Genomic DNA, 18,084 nt, shown 5'->3' on the forward strand with positions numbered 1-18,084 from the left:
AGGCTATGAATAACGAATATCTTAATCCTGTCTTTTAAATGTAGTTTTACTATACTTGTTCACAATCCCATGTACAATGGAATGGACAAAATTTTTTAATCTTCGTTATTTTTATAAATGAAGTGTGATTTTAGAATGTAAAACTACTCATAGACGCCATGTACAACTCTTTTAAATTTAGTGATGGTCTATACTCACGCTTTTGTTTCTTATGCCAATAAAGGTCTATTGTATTGTATTGTATTGTAAATGTATGGACATTCATCTACTCACCAAGGTCCTCGGTATCAGGTAGTGATCCAGCTTCTGTGGATGGCACCATCAATTCATAACTTCCTTTAAGACCTAGAATGTACAGATACTTTAAGACCTAGAACAAACAGATATTTGGAATAGAGGGCATGCTAATCAAATCTGTACATGACGCTAAATTAGAAGGGGTAGCTGATGCTCTGGAGGACAGGGGCAGGATTCAAAATGGCCTTAACAGATTAGAGAACTGCGCCAAAACTAACAAAATGAATTTCAACAGAGATAAATGTAAGATACTCAGGCAGTAAAAAAATGAAATGCAGATATAAGATGGGTAACACCTGGCTTTGACAACAATACATGTGAAAGGGATCAGGGAGTCATAGTAGACCATAAATTGAACATGAGTCAACAGTGTGATGTGGCAGCCAAGAAAACCAATGCAATTCTGGGATGCATCAATAGGAGTTCAGTGTCTAGATAAAGGGATGTTATAGCACCACTCTATTCTGCATTGGTGAGACCTCACCTGGAATTCTGTGCCCAGTTCTGGGCACCAAAATTTAAGAAGGATACTGACAAACTGGAATGGGTCCAGAGGAGGGTGACCAAAATGGTAAAAGATGTAGATTCTATGCCCTATGAGGAGTGGCTTAGGGAACTAAATATATTTAGTCTGGAGAAGAGAAAGTTAAGTGGTGACATGATAGCCATGTTTAAATATTTGAAGGGATGTCATGTAAAAGAGGGAGCAAGCTTGTTTTCTGCTGCTCCACAGACTAGGACAAGGAGTAATGGATTCAAGGTGAAGGAAAAGAGATTCCACCTAAACATTAGGAGGAACTTTTTGACAGTAAGGGCTGTTCAATAGTGGAATACACTGCCTCAGAGGGGGGCGGAGTCTCCTCCTTTGTAGGTTTTTAACAGAGGCTGGAGTGCTTTGATTGTTTAATTCTGCATGACAAGCAGTTGGACTTGATGGTCCTTGCAGTCTCTTCCAACTCTGTGATTCCATATTACAATCAATATTTGAGATAGTTTTAATAAAGCACATGACTCCATTCTTTCAGGTTCATTACTAATAATCCAAAAAGCAAAGCAAATCTGACGATCTAAATTTTGTTCCACTCAAGAATTTGTGGAGATTTTATAAGACATATTCACCATCTAATGAGGACATTTGCCAGGGACTGAATGCACCACCAATGTTTCTATTTACTTGGCAAGTGTGACTACACACTCACTAATTGTGGTCAAAGTGTGAAGTGAGCTGGGGAGCAGTGAAGCTGGGCTGCCTGCAACCTTCCTAAGTACAGTCACAGCTCTTCAGAGATTGTACAGCCCTCACCAAAGCACTCGGTCACTTCCAATGCTATACAAGGGCCATTTGTCTGAATTTGCACATGAATACCATAAAATCTGGCAAGCCAGAATGAAAGACTAGTTTTGAAGCCTTCTCTTTATTATGGCAATTTTTATCATTCTTATGAAGGTACATTTTCAGACATGTTCTTTTGTTTCCTTCAAATAGGCCCATTTGCTGTAGAGGTCATAAAACAAATCAGTCAAAAGAGATTCACTTCTTACTCTACATGTATGCCTTTTGTCATTATTACACTGCAATTTGAACAAAAATATAAAGCACCAAATCTTGCAATAACTGAATTAACGTATTACCATGGACTGCAAAGAAATAATTTGTGATGTGTACATAAATTGAGCAATGTTTGTTATGTATTGGACTGCAAAATTAAGTGATAAGACGTACTTTTATTTATTATCACTTCTTATAAACACTTCTTTTTCTCTTCTCTTTTGTAGTCAGGCATTATGCAGCACAATATATGCAATAAATGAGAACTTTAAAAAAGTATCACATCATAGCAATGACTTGGAATTTATAACTGCAAGCTCTAACAAAAATGCCATACCTACCAGCTTGTAAAGTTTGTCCTTTATGAGCTTTCATACTCCAAGAAGCTGCCACGGCAGAAGAACCTGTTTTTAAAAGCATCTATAAATTAATACTAAAAACCACTATTATAATTAGAATTCTATTGTGCCTATTCACTTAATACACAGTGTTCTAAAAAGACTTTCATTATATAACCCCCCACACAAATTTCCCTGTCACTGGATGTACCAACTCCCCTTTTCTTCTTCCTTCTTAAAATGTATTTTGAAGTTGCTGAGATTTAAATTAATTGTTCTATTGTCTTTCCTTTGGAACAAATAATCCCAAAATAATACTGAAATTAAATCAGAATCAATTAAGAGTCCCGTATGAGTATTCCACTGAAGTCATTTCATATATTTACTTGATATTTTTTACAAAGAAGACATAATGATTGGCAATCATATCAGTACACTGCTGATAATCCAAGATTACCAATTCCCCACCATGTAGCAAGGCAAATGGGGAAAAAGGGCGTCCTCATCCAAAGTATACAACACAAACAGAAATGGCATCACATGCCTCACAAGCAACAACCAGAACAAAGTCACTATGCCCAGGCTACAAAAATAAGCAAAAAGTTGCTCATATGCAAATACATTTTAACCATGAAAAGAAACAAAATGCAACCATCAATATCCTATCTGAGGATATTGCTGTCATCTTGCTGTCATCTTAGCCCAATTGGAAGGGGCATATGACAGTGATCCCAAAATATAATGGGCAAGACTGAATTACATCACTGACAAAGTGGACAAGATCTCCATGAAATGGGTGTACATGTGGGAGTGTCATAACCCTCTAATGTTTTAGTCAGGGTCCTGCCATATTTCTATGGAGATCTTAATGCTGACGCAACCTTGAGAATTGTTTTGCTTTCCATTTCTCCCTATAGCAGTCTTCCCTTACCTAGTTCTGCAGTTGCAGTGGGGGGAGGTTGGGACTGAGTGTCTTCATCCCAGTTCTCACTGTCTGAGGAATGTGTGTGCGTATGAATGAGTGTGTGATATTATTTTCCCACCACAGGGAAGGTAAGTACAAGTCAACAGCTTTTCTATGCTTGTAATCAATAAATAAGAATCCTGATTTCAAAGTACTGATTTATCTATTGAACAGGTTTGGAATAGTGACACAGTTGTCTTATATTGGACTCTCTGGACATTTTTTGCTATCTCCACCATTTTGGCAGCAGATCCTCACATAGAACTTTTATCCTTGCATTTCGTTTCTATTTATTGTTAGAATAAATGTGCATGTTTGTGAGCAACATTTTGCTTATTTTTGTATCCTGGGCATAGTGCCTTCGTTCTGGTTGTTCTTGTGTGCACACTATACCCATTTGTTATTGTTTATCACATAGAACAGTGATGGTGAACCTATGGCACGGGTGCCAGAGACGCGCACACAGAGTTCATCATGTGGGGGGCGTAAAATCACCCACCCACCCACACACACACACACACACACACCCCTAGACTGACCTGGATCACTGAGCACAACGTGCGCGCACCATGTGAGTAGGGAGGACTCGGCTGGCGGGCCTGGTGCCTGTGCTCTGGGTGGCTGCTGCCTGAGGGGAGGGGCGCAGAGGAGGCAGAGGTGCTAGAGAGGCACAGAGAAGTGCACGTGGGACTTGCTGGAGGCTAGAGCAGGCTGGCCCCTGCTTGAGCGGTTGGGGCAGAGGAAGAGGGAGCCAACCATTTTTTTCTAAACTAAAACCTCAGCATTCAGGGTAAATTGCCGGGTTGGCACTTTGCGATAAATAAGTGAGGTTTGGGTTGCAATTTGGGCACTCGGTCTCGAAAAGGTTCGCCATCACTGATGTAGAATATAGAAAGGTGTAATAATATGATAATATGATATGAAGGGAAACGTATGGTACACAGGGTGGCCAAATTAAATACAATATATAATGTCTCAAAGGATCATAGTTGTATAAACAGTTTCTATATACATCAAAATATATTTGCTTGTAATGACAAAAATTAAGTCACATTCATATTATTCTCATATACAATCATTCATAAATCAGAATTTTTCATAACATAATACAGCTTATTGAGATTTTTTTATAGAGTTCATAAATTGATTAGCACAACAGTAAAGTTCACACATGGACTCTCTCCACGGAGAAATTAATTTGTAATAAACGGGCACAGGATGGAGTCCCCATAGAAAGCGCTCCACTGTAAAAGAGAAACCTCCGTCAATCTCCTGTCAAGGAATCCAAGTTCAAACGCAGCTGCGTAACAGCGTTTTCAATATAAATCTTCTTCAAGAAATTCATTCCAAAAAAATTTTAACTGCCATATTGAAGTTTTCCTATAGTAATGTATATTTATCATTAGAACAATTCTATAAAATAAACAATAAAGTTTTATTTTATATCAACATAATTCATACTCACAAGAAGGCAACTTCGCTTTTCATGTAACATTCATGGCTAGTCTGTATTCTTTCCAGGTGGAGACAACCCGCCTAATTGATATACTGTTCTTAATTGTTTACAGGTGTGCTTGGATGACTCAGGATTGTATCTTAATTTAGATGACAGCTGAAATCAAGTTCCTTATTAAGCCCATAGATATGGCTTTGAAAACGAAAAATAAATCTGTTTTCTTCCCGCAAAACGTGTTTATTGATGTCAATTGTCTGGACTTCATGATATTTTTGTAACACAGCGAACCTAATACCATTTTCTGAATTTTTTTTTCTGAATAAAGTGTGTCACAAGTGGTGCCTCCTCTCTTTGATGCCTTATATTTGATTTATGTTCTGAAATTCTAGTCTTGACAGATCTTCGGGTTTTACCTTAAGCAATCTAGAGACAGGCTGCCTGAGTGGCAGTTTCACTAAAGCCAAGCCTCGGAGCCTGCAGGGAAAGGGTGAGTGAGTGAGGGGGACAACAGCCGGCCGGCTGGCAGTGGCAGCAACAGGCGGGCGGGCAGGCGGGCGGGTGGGCGGGTGGGTGGGCGAGTGGGGGTACGCAGGAGCCTGCTGGGTGCCCCCCAGGCATGCGCCCGGCGTCATGGGTGGCCCATATCGCCATAGGCGGTACGCCACTGCTTCTACCTGCTTGTGTTTCATTTCACTCGCATACAAGTCAAGGGGGGCTTTTTCAGCACAAAAAATGTGCTGAAAAAGTTGACTTATATGCGAGTATATATGGTAATAATATATTCTTAATGGGAGGAGAGCTTCTGGGAGCAGTGGAGGGCCATGCCAGCATTTTTGCCCCATGCCAGCATAAGGGGCACTCGCTCTGGCAGAGAGGGCACAGATGCCAGTGTCCAGGCGCCTGCAGTGGTCAAACCCAAAAGTCAAACCCACCGCAGAGCTACACTGGGGTGTCTGAGCAGATACCGATGTGGGAGAGCCGGGCCAGGCTTCCACCTGGCTTGGAGTTGGAATCACCACGGCCCAGAGCCCAGGGTTACACCACTCAAAAGGGTGGTGTAACTCCATTTCAGGTGACAGAGGACTTTCAAGATGGCCAGGGAATTTTTCTTTGTTGCTGCCTCCCTGTGCCACCTGAAAGCCTTCTGGAGATGGCATGGCAGGGTGGCAGCAGCACTGTCCCCAGCCGCCTCAGCCCTGTGGATTTGGCTGCAAGATCCATATTCCCCCCGTTCCTCCACAGTGACTGGAAGTGGGACTGCCTGGTTTTTCTGAACTGCATCTCTTTGCTTCTGTATAGTGCCTGGTTAGGTTTAGAAGAGTGAACCAAAATTTTTCTTAGGTGTCTTTCACAGGAGGGGAGGGGGGATGTTAAATGGTTTCCTCATTGCTAGCCAGGCTGCAGATGCAGCACAGCAGCAACAGGTCTTCCGTGTGGCAGGTTTCCCGCAAGTTCCCTGATGCGATCCTCTGGAAGTGCCCCCCCACCCCCCCTCTGGCAACCAGGGCTTTTGCAATTTGAAAAAAATTGGCCACAGAATCAATTAGAATCAGTATCAATATACTACAGTAACTACAGGTGTTCCAGGTCCTTTGAATTCCCAACTTCCTTTTCACCCTCTCCAAAGAAGTACATCTTTTGTCATTCCCTCGTACAGAAAACTTTTCCTTCTCTCTCTGAAAGGGAAGGAGCCGGAGGCTGACTTTTAAAAAATGAATGTTTAAGAATTCACACAACTTGTGGCATCGATTGCTATGAATTTTGATACAATATTTTAGTGCTGATTTTTTTTAAAAAAATGAAAAGCTTCTTGGTAGCAGGGAAGGGAATGTTTAGTGCAGACAAAGTGAGTAAAATTGGCTTCCAAAAGGTCCAGAAAGTCTGAATTTCCCCACCCACACAGCAATCATCCAGGCTTTACAGCCATCTTTCCCCAAACTCCAGAGCATAGAGAAATATTAGAAAAAAGCCCTGGAGGTGTACAAATGTGCCGTGATGTTGTTGGGGAAGCAGGGGGGAAAGCTTGGGGCAGATAACCCCTGCGGAAATGACCTTAGTATTTACAAATTCATAACACCAGATGAAACCTTATTTGCAAAACAGTAAAGCTCCACAGTCTTTCCTAAAGCTAAAAAATAGCTTTGTGGGGAAATATTTTTGTCCAGAGTTGAGGAAGAGGAGTGTTTGATGCTTTCCCTTCTGGCTATTTCAACTGCAACTTCCACAGCTCCATCTGCTTGTCCTTCTTTATTGCGTTCCAATAAGTGGAACTTCAGTTGGGAGAAAAGGTGGGGAAGTTGCAAGAGAAAAATCTTGTAATGAGCACCATTCTTCCTTATCACCCAGAAGCAGTGATTCCTTTAAAAATAAATGGCTTTTCAATACATATGATGCTATGTAACTTCAAATGATCTATCACATTTTAACCCTCCAAGATCTGGATGCCATGCACAATTCTCACCTTCCCCCACATTGTTTTCACAACTATCCTAAAAGGTTAGGCTTCAAGGTTGCCAACTCTGGGTTGTGAAATTCCTGGAGATTTGGAAGTTGGGGAGGGGAGGGACTTCAGTGGGATATAATTCCACATAGTCCACCCTCAAATAAGTCCTTTCTTCCATTGAAAATTATCTCTGTAGTCTGTACACGAGTTGTAAATCTGGGAGATACCCAGGATCCACCTGGAAGTTGACAACTCCAATCAGGCAGAGTCGGGGTCTGGACCCACCCTAATCCTAATCACTTTTGTCCCATAGGCTTTGTGTAGAATTAGTTCCAAAACAGGAGGTGTTTTCATTCCTTAGGATGTTCATTTTTGTGGAAGCATGCCAAAGCAGAACATTCACACATGTAAATGAGAGTCTTCAGATTTGGGCCCCTCTGCAATTCCTTTTTCTTGTATACTGAAATTAAGAAATTATAGCAAAAATTCTCAGTTATTCCTACCTGGTATAGCCGGTAAGACTCCAGATGACAAAATGGCAGTTTCCTTCAAAAATAACACACATAAATATAATGTATTAGAATGAACAAGTTTCTTTCAACTGTAGCTAGGCAGGATTATTCTGTGAACTAATTTTGTTGTTGATGATTCTGCCATACTATGCATCCATTCAAGTGAGTTATTCCAAATGGCATTTCATGATTGAAAACTTTACACTGGAACTGACTCTCCAGGGGAAGTTGATATTAAACAGTTTTGGTTCAGTGCTGCTATGTCTCCTGCAGGGCATGGGATTCTCTTTCCCTTCTCCCTGCTCTTGCTTTCGTTTTGTTTCCCCGGCAAAGCCTACTCTGCTTGTTAGATGCCTGCTAGCTGTTGCCTTCCACAGTGCTGGGGAGTCAGGTCTGCTTTGACCTAAGTGAAGGCCATATTGGACCGAGGGACTGGGGATGGCCCAACCCCCCACCCCCACCCCCGGAACTGGATGGTGTTGTATGACATGGTGGGGCATGATGTGGGAATAATGGAAGGTGTTTTGACGCTTAACCTTTAGTTCTGGCAACAGATGTCTAAATGTTTTTCCCTGATGCTGTTTCATAATAAAGAAATCATCTGAGTCTCATTATTGAACAGTCCAGGAGCATGACAACATTGTTAATGGAATAATTCTATAAATACGTGTTGCCTAATATCATCTAGTACTAGATAGTCATCATTCTCATAAATGTGACAGTCAGCTGCCAAAGCAAATTCAAATTCCTTAATTATTTAATGGATACAAAGCCTGGATACGCACTATCATTGTGAGCACAAGTGCTGCCTAAGGGTGGGACTACACAGTGAACAAGGAGAGGAAGGGAGTGGTGGGCGGGAACTGGGGCATTGCTGTTCCCTTGCACTTGCTCATCCCCCATGGCTGGGAGAAAAGAAGTGGAAACAGATGCATGTCCTTCCTTCCCGCCTCCTCCCACACATGCCACATAAGCTAACTCAGTGTTGGGAGTGAATTTCTTTTAATGGTTATTTCCATCCTAAATCAAATTCCTAACAGTCAACATATTAAATGTTTCAGCCTAAAAGTCAGTCACTTGGTCAATAAGTCTGGTTTAAATGAATATATTCCAGCAAGCTACATGCCTACTCTCATTTTCTAAAGCAGACCAACTCAGAAGACACAGCTTAGTCTGAACGGCTGTATGCTTAACTGGCAAACGTTACCGAAGTCAATAGGATGAATGCGGAGTCTGGACCAAACTTGGAGTAACTGGAACAAAACAGTCCCAGGTACACATGGACACAAAGTGCATATACAGTAGCATGTACCAATGTAACCAAATGCAGGTGATTTACTGGGAAAACACAAAGTTATATAATTCCTCAGTAGTCATTATTGTTGTCTTCTTGATGTTCAACTGTAATCCTGCTTTGACATTTTCTGCCTCCACCTTCATCAGTAGTCATTCAAGTCTTCACTATTTTCTAACTTTAGAGTTTCTTAATAGGAAATATAACATGTGATGATCAAAGAAGGGGTTTGAAATTGAGTAAGCAGCATTATAAATTGAAAGCCTTTGCAGATGATGTAGTGATAATACTAGAAGAACCAGTACAAAATGTGGAAAGACTGTTAAGAAAAATGAAAGAATTTGGGAATCTGGCAAAATGTAACCTGAATCAAACTAAAACTAAAATACTGACTAAAATATGGATCAAACATCACAACTATCTGGAGGCATAGTGGGAAAAAAATTAAGTACATGGGAGTGTGGTTAACAAATAAGAATTCTTTGTTATTCCAAAATAATTATGTTAGTGAATGATGTAAAGAAAGACTTGGTGAGATGAAATAGAGTGAATTTATCTTTGATGGGTAGAGTCTCTGTGATGTTATTTCTGTTCCAAACTACATCAAAAATTAACTCTGTAACATGCTTTAGACCAGGGGTAGGGAACCTGCGGCTCTCCAGATGTTCAGAAACTACAATTCCCATCAGCCTCTGTCAGCATGGCCAATTGGCCATGCTGGTAGAGGCTGATGGGAATTGTAGTTCCTGAACATCTGGAGAGCCGCAGGTTCCCTACCCCTGCTTTAGACAATGGCAAAAGGATATAAGTAATTTCATTTGGCAGAGAAAGAAATCAAGAATTAAACATAAAAATATGCAAGATGCAAATGAAAGAGGAGGTTTCTCGTTGTTAAACTTACAACTGTATTTTGAAGCTGTTGCATTGATAAGGATAAGGGACTCGGTGTTGCTGAATAATTCCAGAATTCTGGATTTAGAGGGAATTGACAGATTTGGATGGCATGAATATTTGTGATATGAAAAAGGAAAGGTACATAGAGAGTTCTCTAATAATTATGTTAGAAAGAGTCTTCTCTGGGTACTGTTGAAATATAAAAAGTTTATAGCACATGCAATACCATTATGGTTGTCCCCAGTTGAAGTCTGTTCTAGGAAAGAAGTGAATATGTAAGAGAAATGGTCCATGTATAGAGAATTGCTGAACTTTTAAAAATTACAAATGGGAACTTAAGAGATAAAATATACTGTTAAAAACTGGTTTCATTACTGTCAATTATTGGAAATATTTAGAACTGACTAAAAGAATATTTGATACACAGAATTTGAAAGTAAGGTATGTACAAATGATGAGAAATTGATTACTAAAATGAATAAGATGTTATTGAAATGGAATACAGAAGTTGAGGTTGTAAAGTTAGTAATGATATTAAAAATAACAATGGTGAAAAAAATGAAATTTTTCTACTAAGACTAATGGGAGATGACATCCCAAATTAATATAGACTGCTAGGACACTGTATGTGCATGAATGGAGAGATGAAAAAATCCCAACAAAGGAAAACAGAATACAAAAACAGAATACAAAAACAGAACGGATTGCTGGCAACTATCCCATCCTCCAGCTCAACTATTTAGGGTCAAGGGTGAATCCCACCAAGAGGTCCACGACATTGTGGACTCCAGCATCCATCGCGGCAAGCTGCAGTATCTGGTAGCATGGGCTGACCTTCCGGATGGGTTCAATGAACACGTTCTCGCTCCTCGAATGGTCAGGAACTTTCATCGAGCTTACCCGAACAAACTGGGGGAGGGGCTTAAAGGGAGCAGGTGATGTTAGAACAGGGACTGCAGTATAAGAGTTGGGAAGAGTTGAGTGGGGATTGGTCGGAACTGCTGTTGTTCTGTTGCTAGGCTACCACGTTGGAGCCTATAACTGTTAAAGCAGACGAGCCCGATCACTGATTGGCGGTGATCGTGACAGTTAGCATATAAAGGCCAGAGCTGAGGGGAGGAGCTCTCCGTTCCAGCACCGTGTACCTTGGATGCACCAACTCAATAAAGCTGTTGAGAACGAAGCAGCGTGGTGGAGTGGAATTGATCCTAACACTTGCCAACGCTGGGAATCGTGGGTCAGATTTACAGTGACAGCGCTCATTTCTCCAGGGTTGGGGATACAGGGTAGCAATCAGTGAGAAAACTTCTACCCACAATTCTCTGGTCTGCGGAGTCCTACAAGGGGCAATTCTCCCTCTGATATTATTAAACATCTACATGCACGCTCTTGCCAGTTTGATACGGAGGTTTGGGTTGGGTTGTCATCAATATGCTGATGACATCCAGCTGTTACTGTGAATGGGCAGTCATCTGGATGCCATCCCAGTTGTATTGGCCAGCTGCTTGAACCCTGTAATGGAATGCCTGAAAGGGAACTGGCTGAATCTAAATCCAGCTAAGACAGAGGTCCTGTGGCTGGGCCAAGGGGCTGCAGGTGGAGAGTGCTGACAGCCAATTCTTGACATACAACTGATGGGTGTGCGAGCTGTCAAAAGTCTGGGTGTGTTCCTTGATGCCTCGTTGACAATGGAGGCTCAGGTTACACACATGGCTCACCTGGCATTTTACCATCTTCACCAGGCAAGAGAATTGGCACCCTACCTGTCCTAGGCTCACCTACCCACAGTGATCAATGCAACTGTCACCTCTAGATTGGACTACTGCAACTCACTCTTTACAGGGCTCTCCTTGGGCCTCCACTGGAAACTGCACCTGGTGCAGAATGCAGCAGCAAGGCTTCTTACAAAGATCTGGTGGTGGCAGATATTCAACTGGTGCTCCACCAGCTACACTGGCTCTGGACCAGATCAGGTTCAAGGTTATGGTACTTACTTTCAAAGCCCTGAATGGAGTCTGTTGGGGTGGAACTCAGGAGCCAGATATTAGGAATTATTGGCTCTATCAGTTTACCAGCATGGCCAATTGGCCATGCTGGTAGGGGCTGATGGGAATTGTAGTTCCTGAACATCTGGAGAGCCGCAGGTTCCCTACCCCTGGTCTAAGGCCAGCATACCTACAGGACTGTCTCTCCCAGTATGCCCCTTGAAGATCACTGTGCTCAGCGAACAATAATCTGCTGGTTGCTCCCGGCCTGAAAGATGTTCAGCTCACCTCAACCACAGCCAGAGGCCCCAACCTGGTGAAACACTCTATATAGTGAGACCCAGGCCCTGTGCAGCTCCACAGGATCTGTAAGGTGGAGGTGTTCAGTCAGGCATACAGTTGAGGCAGGCTGAAGTACTCGATAGTCTTCACCTTGCCTGTGAGAAGGTTAGATCAGAACAAAGGTCTATTTAGCTCAGCATTTGACTTTCACCAGCCAGGTAAGTCCTGGAAGCTCACAAGCTCTCTCCTGTTGCCTTCCCTCAGGATCTGGTATACAAGCACACATTGCCTCCAGACATGAGTATTAAGTTATTTTACAAATTAAGTACTGACCTCCACAGAGCTTGGACGTTTCAGGACATGGCTAATTCTGTGAAAGCAGCCAAGCCATTCCACTTCACAACCTTGCATCACTGCCCTATTATTAGAACAGCTAAAATTACAGCCCTATCTCAGGCTTCCTCTTTTTCAATGGTCTCTGGAAACAACAAGCCTGTAAAGGAAATGCCAGGAGCGAGAGGCAGAAGCAACACGGCTCTTGTTCTCTAGCTCTTTAGTATGATGATTACCTGTCAGGGGGATGCTATCTAGGTGATTGAGATACATTCCCAGAATCGTGCAACTGCTTAAAATAACAAGTTGCTGCTGCTAGAAAGATATATGTAACCAGCCTGCTATATGTATCCACTGCCATCTGTGCAGTTTTTCCTTGATCTTTACTTCATGGCTTCACACGCTTGTAGACAACTAGGCTTCCCCTAGTACTCCTGTCCCATGGGAACTGTATTACAGCTGTTATCTCGTAGGACAGGAAGCCAGGTGGCTTTCTCTTGCTATTGGCCGCTGACCTTGGGGCACCTTCGCTCCAAAAGCTGTTTTTCACAAACTCTTGGAAAAATGGGATGGGGGTTCTCTACGGGGAATAACGGGGACTGTGAATGCCAACTTCATCAGAACTCACTTTACAAGTGTGGTGCTTCGATGCCTACTCAATAAATGCTACTGATCAATACCTCGGAGTCTGTTTATTGGCTTAAAGTTCCGAGACCTAACATTACCTTCCTCAAAGCTTCTCATTCATATGATTTCATATATTACCCACATTTAAAAAACCTCCATGCGGTTTAAAGAAGCATTGAGGTGTTTACAAATACATTTAAGCTCCTAAAAATATAAAACCGTAAACTAAGCTGCCTTACTGCTTCCATACCATAAAAAGGGGAACAAGATGGATCCTTCAAATTATAGGCCAATAATTTGTAGTGAAGGCTTTCACGGCCAGATACAACTGGTTCTGGTGGGTTTTCCGGGCTGTGTGGCTGTGGTCTGGTAAATCTTGTTCCTAACGTTTCGCCTGCATCTATGGTTGGCATCTTCAGAGGTGTATCACAGAGGAAAGTCTGTTACACACTGTGTCCAAAGAGAAGGAAATGTTTGGGGTATATATTGTCCATTTCCCAGACAATTTCAATAGGAAAGAAGAGACTTTGAAAATTAGCAAAGTTGGCTACCAGTACTTAAAAACACCAAAAGCAAACCCCAAGGGCATGCTAAATTCATGAACAATGGACTCCACCCAAACACAGGATCTGCATTCACCAATACTACTACTGTTGCAGGGCATGAAAATGTGAATCACTCCCTGGACTGATAAGCCCCACCGCAATACAATACTATCATCTTTGCATAACAAGTTCCACCCAAACACTTACTGATTGGTTCCCCATCCTGGGACATGGACAATATATACCCCAAATACTTCCTTCTCTCTGGACACATTGTGTAACAGACTTCCCTCTGTGATACAACTCTGAATATGCTAGCCACAGATGCAGGCGAAATATTTGGAACAAGATTCACCAGACCACGGCGACACAGTCCGGAAAACCCACCAGAACCAGTATAGGCCAATAAGTTTACTTAATGTTATCAGTAAGCTAAATGCTAAACATGTACTAGAAAAACTCTCAGAATGGGTGGATAAGGACGCAATCCTAGTTCTGGAGTCCGCGGGTTTTCAAACAGGGTGATTTGCGCTAGACCACTATCTAGTAATTCAGCACCTGATAGAGAAATATGCATCTGGGAAAGACATCTCATTATGCACTGCATTTATAGATCTGAAAGCGGCTTTTGATTCAGTTCGTAGGCCAAGACTTTGGTATAAATTGCAGGCCACTACCATAGATAGGAAATTATTAGCTCTCATCCAACTCATACACAACAATACTTATCATAGATATAACTGAAATGGCTTTCTAACTGGCCGTTTAAAAACCTACAAGGGGGTGAGACAGGGTGGCCTACTTGCTCCAAAGTTATTTATTTTTTATCTAAATGACTTAGTTTTCCATCTGAATGATCCAGTGTTCCATTCCCCCAAACTGGCAAACCAGCACATCTTCATACTATTGTACACAGATGACGATGTAATTCTTTTAAGGACACCCATTGGTTTAAGATGAGCTCTAAGGAAACTTGCATATTATTGCCAGCAAGAACACCTAACAATTAATTTTTGAAAAACCAAGATTCTTGCCTTTGGAAATCATCCCAAATCTAGAAACTGGCAGCTATTGGAAATAAGATCGAGCAGGTTCGTAGCTTTAAGTACTTAGTTGTGGTACTTCAAACCTTGGGAATTAAGTCTGCTCACCGTACCTCAATGGCAAATGTAGGCGATAGGTCTGCCAATAGTATTTTAAAGTTCTATAAAACTAGAGGAGGTTCATATGTCCCGGCAGTGCTGAAATGGTTCAAAGCAAAAACAATCCCATTGAAATCCACAAGCACATGGACAATTTCAACAGAAAGGAAGAAACCATGAAAATGAACAGAATTTGGTTGCCAGTTTTGAAAAACACTAGAGTCAAGACAGTGACTAATCAGCTCCACACAAACACAGGATGACTCTAGACAATAAACAATCAAAGGGAACAAAGGCCAGACTACTTCTATTCAGATGCCTCACCTATTGACCTTGCTATCTCCATTGTTACTCATATGCTACACTTCATTGTTATTTGCCAGGCCACTCCTATTCAGATGCCCTCACCTATTTGACCTTTACTCACAGGTATATATACTCCACTTGCTTTCCTTTCCTACTATCAGATCCTCTGAAGATGCCAGCCACAGATGCAGGCGAAACGTCAGGAGAGAATGCTGCTAGAACACTGCCATATAGCCCAGAAACCACACAGCACCCCAGTGATTCTGGCCGTGAAAGCCTTCGACAATACATTAAATCCCACAAATAGTCTATGGTTCTTTTTTGGGATCTTCCTCTGCATCATTTGCCCCATTGGAAAGAGTACAATCTAAGTTTCTTAGATCTCTTATATGGGTCCCTAACAATGTTCCTGCACCATTTTCGGCTTGGCATTTCGCACGTCCACATCAAGGCCACAGCTGGCCAGGCCATTATCATCGCTCAAGACCAAGGAGGCCTCCCTCGCTTGCAATGTAACTAGTCAATAGAGCTTAACCATTCTCCCTTATCTGTCTTCCTCTGAAGGAGGGAACCACCAGTCCCAAAACAATGCTTCTGTTCACACCATTCTTTTTAATGCTGATATTATGGGAATGCGAGGGTGAGGGGACTATGGGATGAGCCATGTTGTAACTTACAGGTATATACTGGGGGTCAGAGAGCCAAACTTCAGTTTCGGCTACCTGGACCTTGGGCTGACACAGTTCCAATAAAGCTCTTGAAACGTTCCTGAGTCTTTGCTTGCTGACTAGAGTACCAGACCGTTACAGTTCCTAATTCATGTATTAGGCTTAAAACCGGGATGTTAAAGGTAGAAGCTCTAATTTGTCTACTATCAAAAATTGTTAGATTGTCACCATAACCCACAAGCAGGTGCATATCTGCCATGGGGGCATAGGGAGTCAAATGTCCTCAGGCATTTGGTCACATGGGGTGTGTGTAAAAAATTCAGGGTCGTTTGTGTTTTTTGTATTTTTTAGTGTGTTTTTCAGTTTGTGGCCTGCAGGGGGTGCGGTTTTTAAGCTAGGGTTTTTTGGGAGACTCTCCTGATGATACCACCCAGGTTTGGTGAGAGTTGGTTCAGGGAGTCCAAAGTTATGGACTTCCAAAGTGGTGGCCCCCATCCCCCATTGTTTCCAATGGGAGCTAATAGGAGATGGGGGCTACACCTTTGTGTAACTTTGTGTAACAAATATAAGAAAATTCCACATGAAAAGAGACTTTCCCCCTGTCCTCTTGATGAAATAGACGCCCCGTTTATGAAAAGTCTTGCAAGGGAATGCTGGCAGGCCTGACTGGCTTGAATGAAAACGATATATTGGACTATATGCTAACGGACAGTGACCACAGAATCACATGTATGATGGTACATTTCTCTCCGCCAATTTGTAAATATAGAAAGAGACATCTGGCAGTTGGATGGTGAGGGATGAGATTGCCTTTTAAACATGATACAGTTTTAATGCCCAGATTAATTTGTTGGAAGTTAGAGTTTTAAGTAGGGTTTTACATGTACTTCTTTCAATGGTGATTAACTTTTAATTCATGTACTAATTAATATAAATATTGTATTGATGTTGATGATTTATTGTAAGATGGGTTCATATACTGATTTTGACCGTAAATAAATTTACCAATAAATTTACTATTTCTACCTCTAAATATCTATAGTGGTATCCATATTAATTCACACCAGGTGGTATCAGCATTATTACGTTTAACAGTGAGATGGCGGGAGGAATTTTATCCTAAGGAAAGTCAACTCAGAAAGGCCCAGTACAAATTGCCTTACTTCAATAAATGGTAAAACTGTTTTTCAATTATTCTTGAAGGAACCAATGCATCATTCCTTTAGGATTCCACACGTGTGAACTATAGAAAACCCATTATCCTGGCCATGAGGAAAGAAGCACAGCAAGACATAATTCAAGATCAAATGAAGACTGGAAATAGGATGTGCCCAGCCAAGCATTTACCTTCAGCCCACCGCAGACTGGGCAAGATGACAAGAGAGGCTGCACTGTTCCAGGGGGAGAGCTACACACTTCACACACACCACTGGAGAGCCCACTTGCTGATGTCATCTCAGCATTTCTCGAGTCCAGCACCTGTCCCAGCTGTCGTAGATGCGACCACCTTGAAACAAAATCCATGCCTGCCTCAGCACGCAAGTCTTTGGTGTTTTCCACAGAAAAGGATCCCTGGCTTGTCTTGGAAGTGGTTTGTGCATCTTGAGGTGGTGTCAGCAATTTCAGGTCGCTAACTCCTTGAGCTGCCTGGTCCTGGTCCTTGGAGAGCAAGGAATCTGAGCTTGTGGTCTGCACATCTTTAGCAGCTGCCTGTAGCAAACTTCTGGGAGTGTCATAGGCATATCTAAGAGAGCTAGGAACCTGGTATTCCAAGCCAGAGTTCCTTGGATGCTCACCCGGTGGGCAAGTGCATACATTCTGGTCTGCAGGAAGGTTTAGTGGTAGGCTCAAGAGTGATCCGAATTCATCACCATGGCCCATGTCCAGGCTCCCAGCATAGGAAGAGAAGCTTCCAGAGTAAGAAGAGTGACTCCCAGTAGCTATCCCACTGTCAGAAGAACTTTGGCGGCCTATCTCTTGTAACTGCCTAGAGCGAGGGTGTTTAGGAGGGGGTTTGGTGATACTGTGAGGACCTTCTACGTGGGCTTTCTCTTCCCCAAGGTGAATGCCCTTTGCTGCAAGAAGCCCATGACTCTCTTGGGAAGTGCTGGCTGAAGAATGTTCAGGCCAGATTGTCAACCTACTTCCACTACTGGCGTCAGAGTGGCTGGTGTCTGAAGACGAACTGGATAAACTTCGATCATCACCTAGGATGAAAAATGGAAATTAACGAACCAAATCAAATTGACTGCAGAGGAAAGCAAGAAAAAGAACACAGCCAGACTATCCCTCAGAGTATTTCAGACTGTGGCAGAAGGGAGGAGATACACTGCTGTACATCCTCAGGCCAATCCATTCCTAAAGGCTTTCATGAGGTTGATGTAGAGCACGTTTGGGCGACTCCCCATGTTGGCTCATGATGGCTCCTTGCTGGCTGAACCCACCCTTC

At 42.2% G+C, this 18,084-nt stretch overlaps 1 protein-coding gene across 2 annotated transcripts in view; it reads right to left on the bottom strand.

The window, feature by feature from the left end:
* Positions 1–18,084, bottom strand: part of DOK7 (docking protein 7) — a 55,193-nt gene that overhangs the window by 23,189 nt on the left and 13,920 nt on the right. For both annotated transcript variants that reach the window (XM_048509331.1, XM_048509332.1), the window contains exons 5-8: positions 16,983–17,842; positions 7,551–7,593; positions 2,188–2,250; positions 274–345 (exon numbers count right to left, since the gene is read on the bottom strand). In XM_048509331.1, coding sequence (XP_048365288.1) covers positions 274–345; positions 2,188–2,250; positions 7,551–7,593; positions 16,983–17,842 — 1,038 coding nt within the window. The remainder of the gene's footprint in view (positions 1–273; positions 346–2,187; positions 2,251–7,550; positions 7,594–16,982; positions 17,843–18,084) is intronic.

Source organism: Sphaerodactylus townsendi, linkage group LG10 (genome assembly GCF_021028975.2).
Source record: "Sphaerodactylus townsendi isolate TG3544 linkage group LG10, MPM_Stown_v2.3, whole genome shotgun sequence".
Lineage (NCBI taxonomy): Eukaryota > Metazoa > Chordata > Lepidosauria > Squamata > Sphaerodactylidae > Sphaerodactylus > Sphaerodactylus townsendi.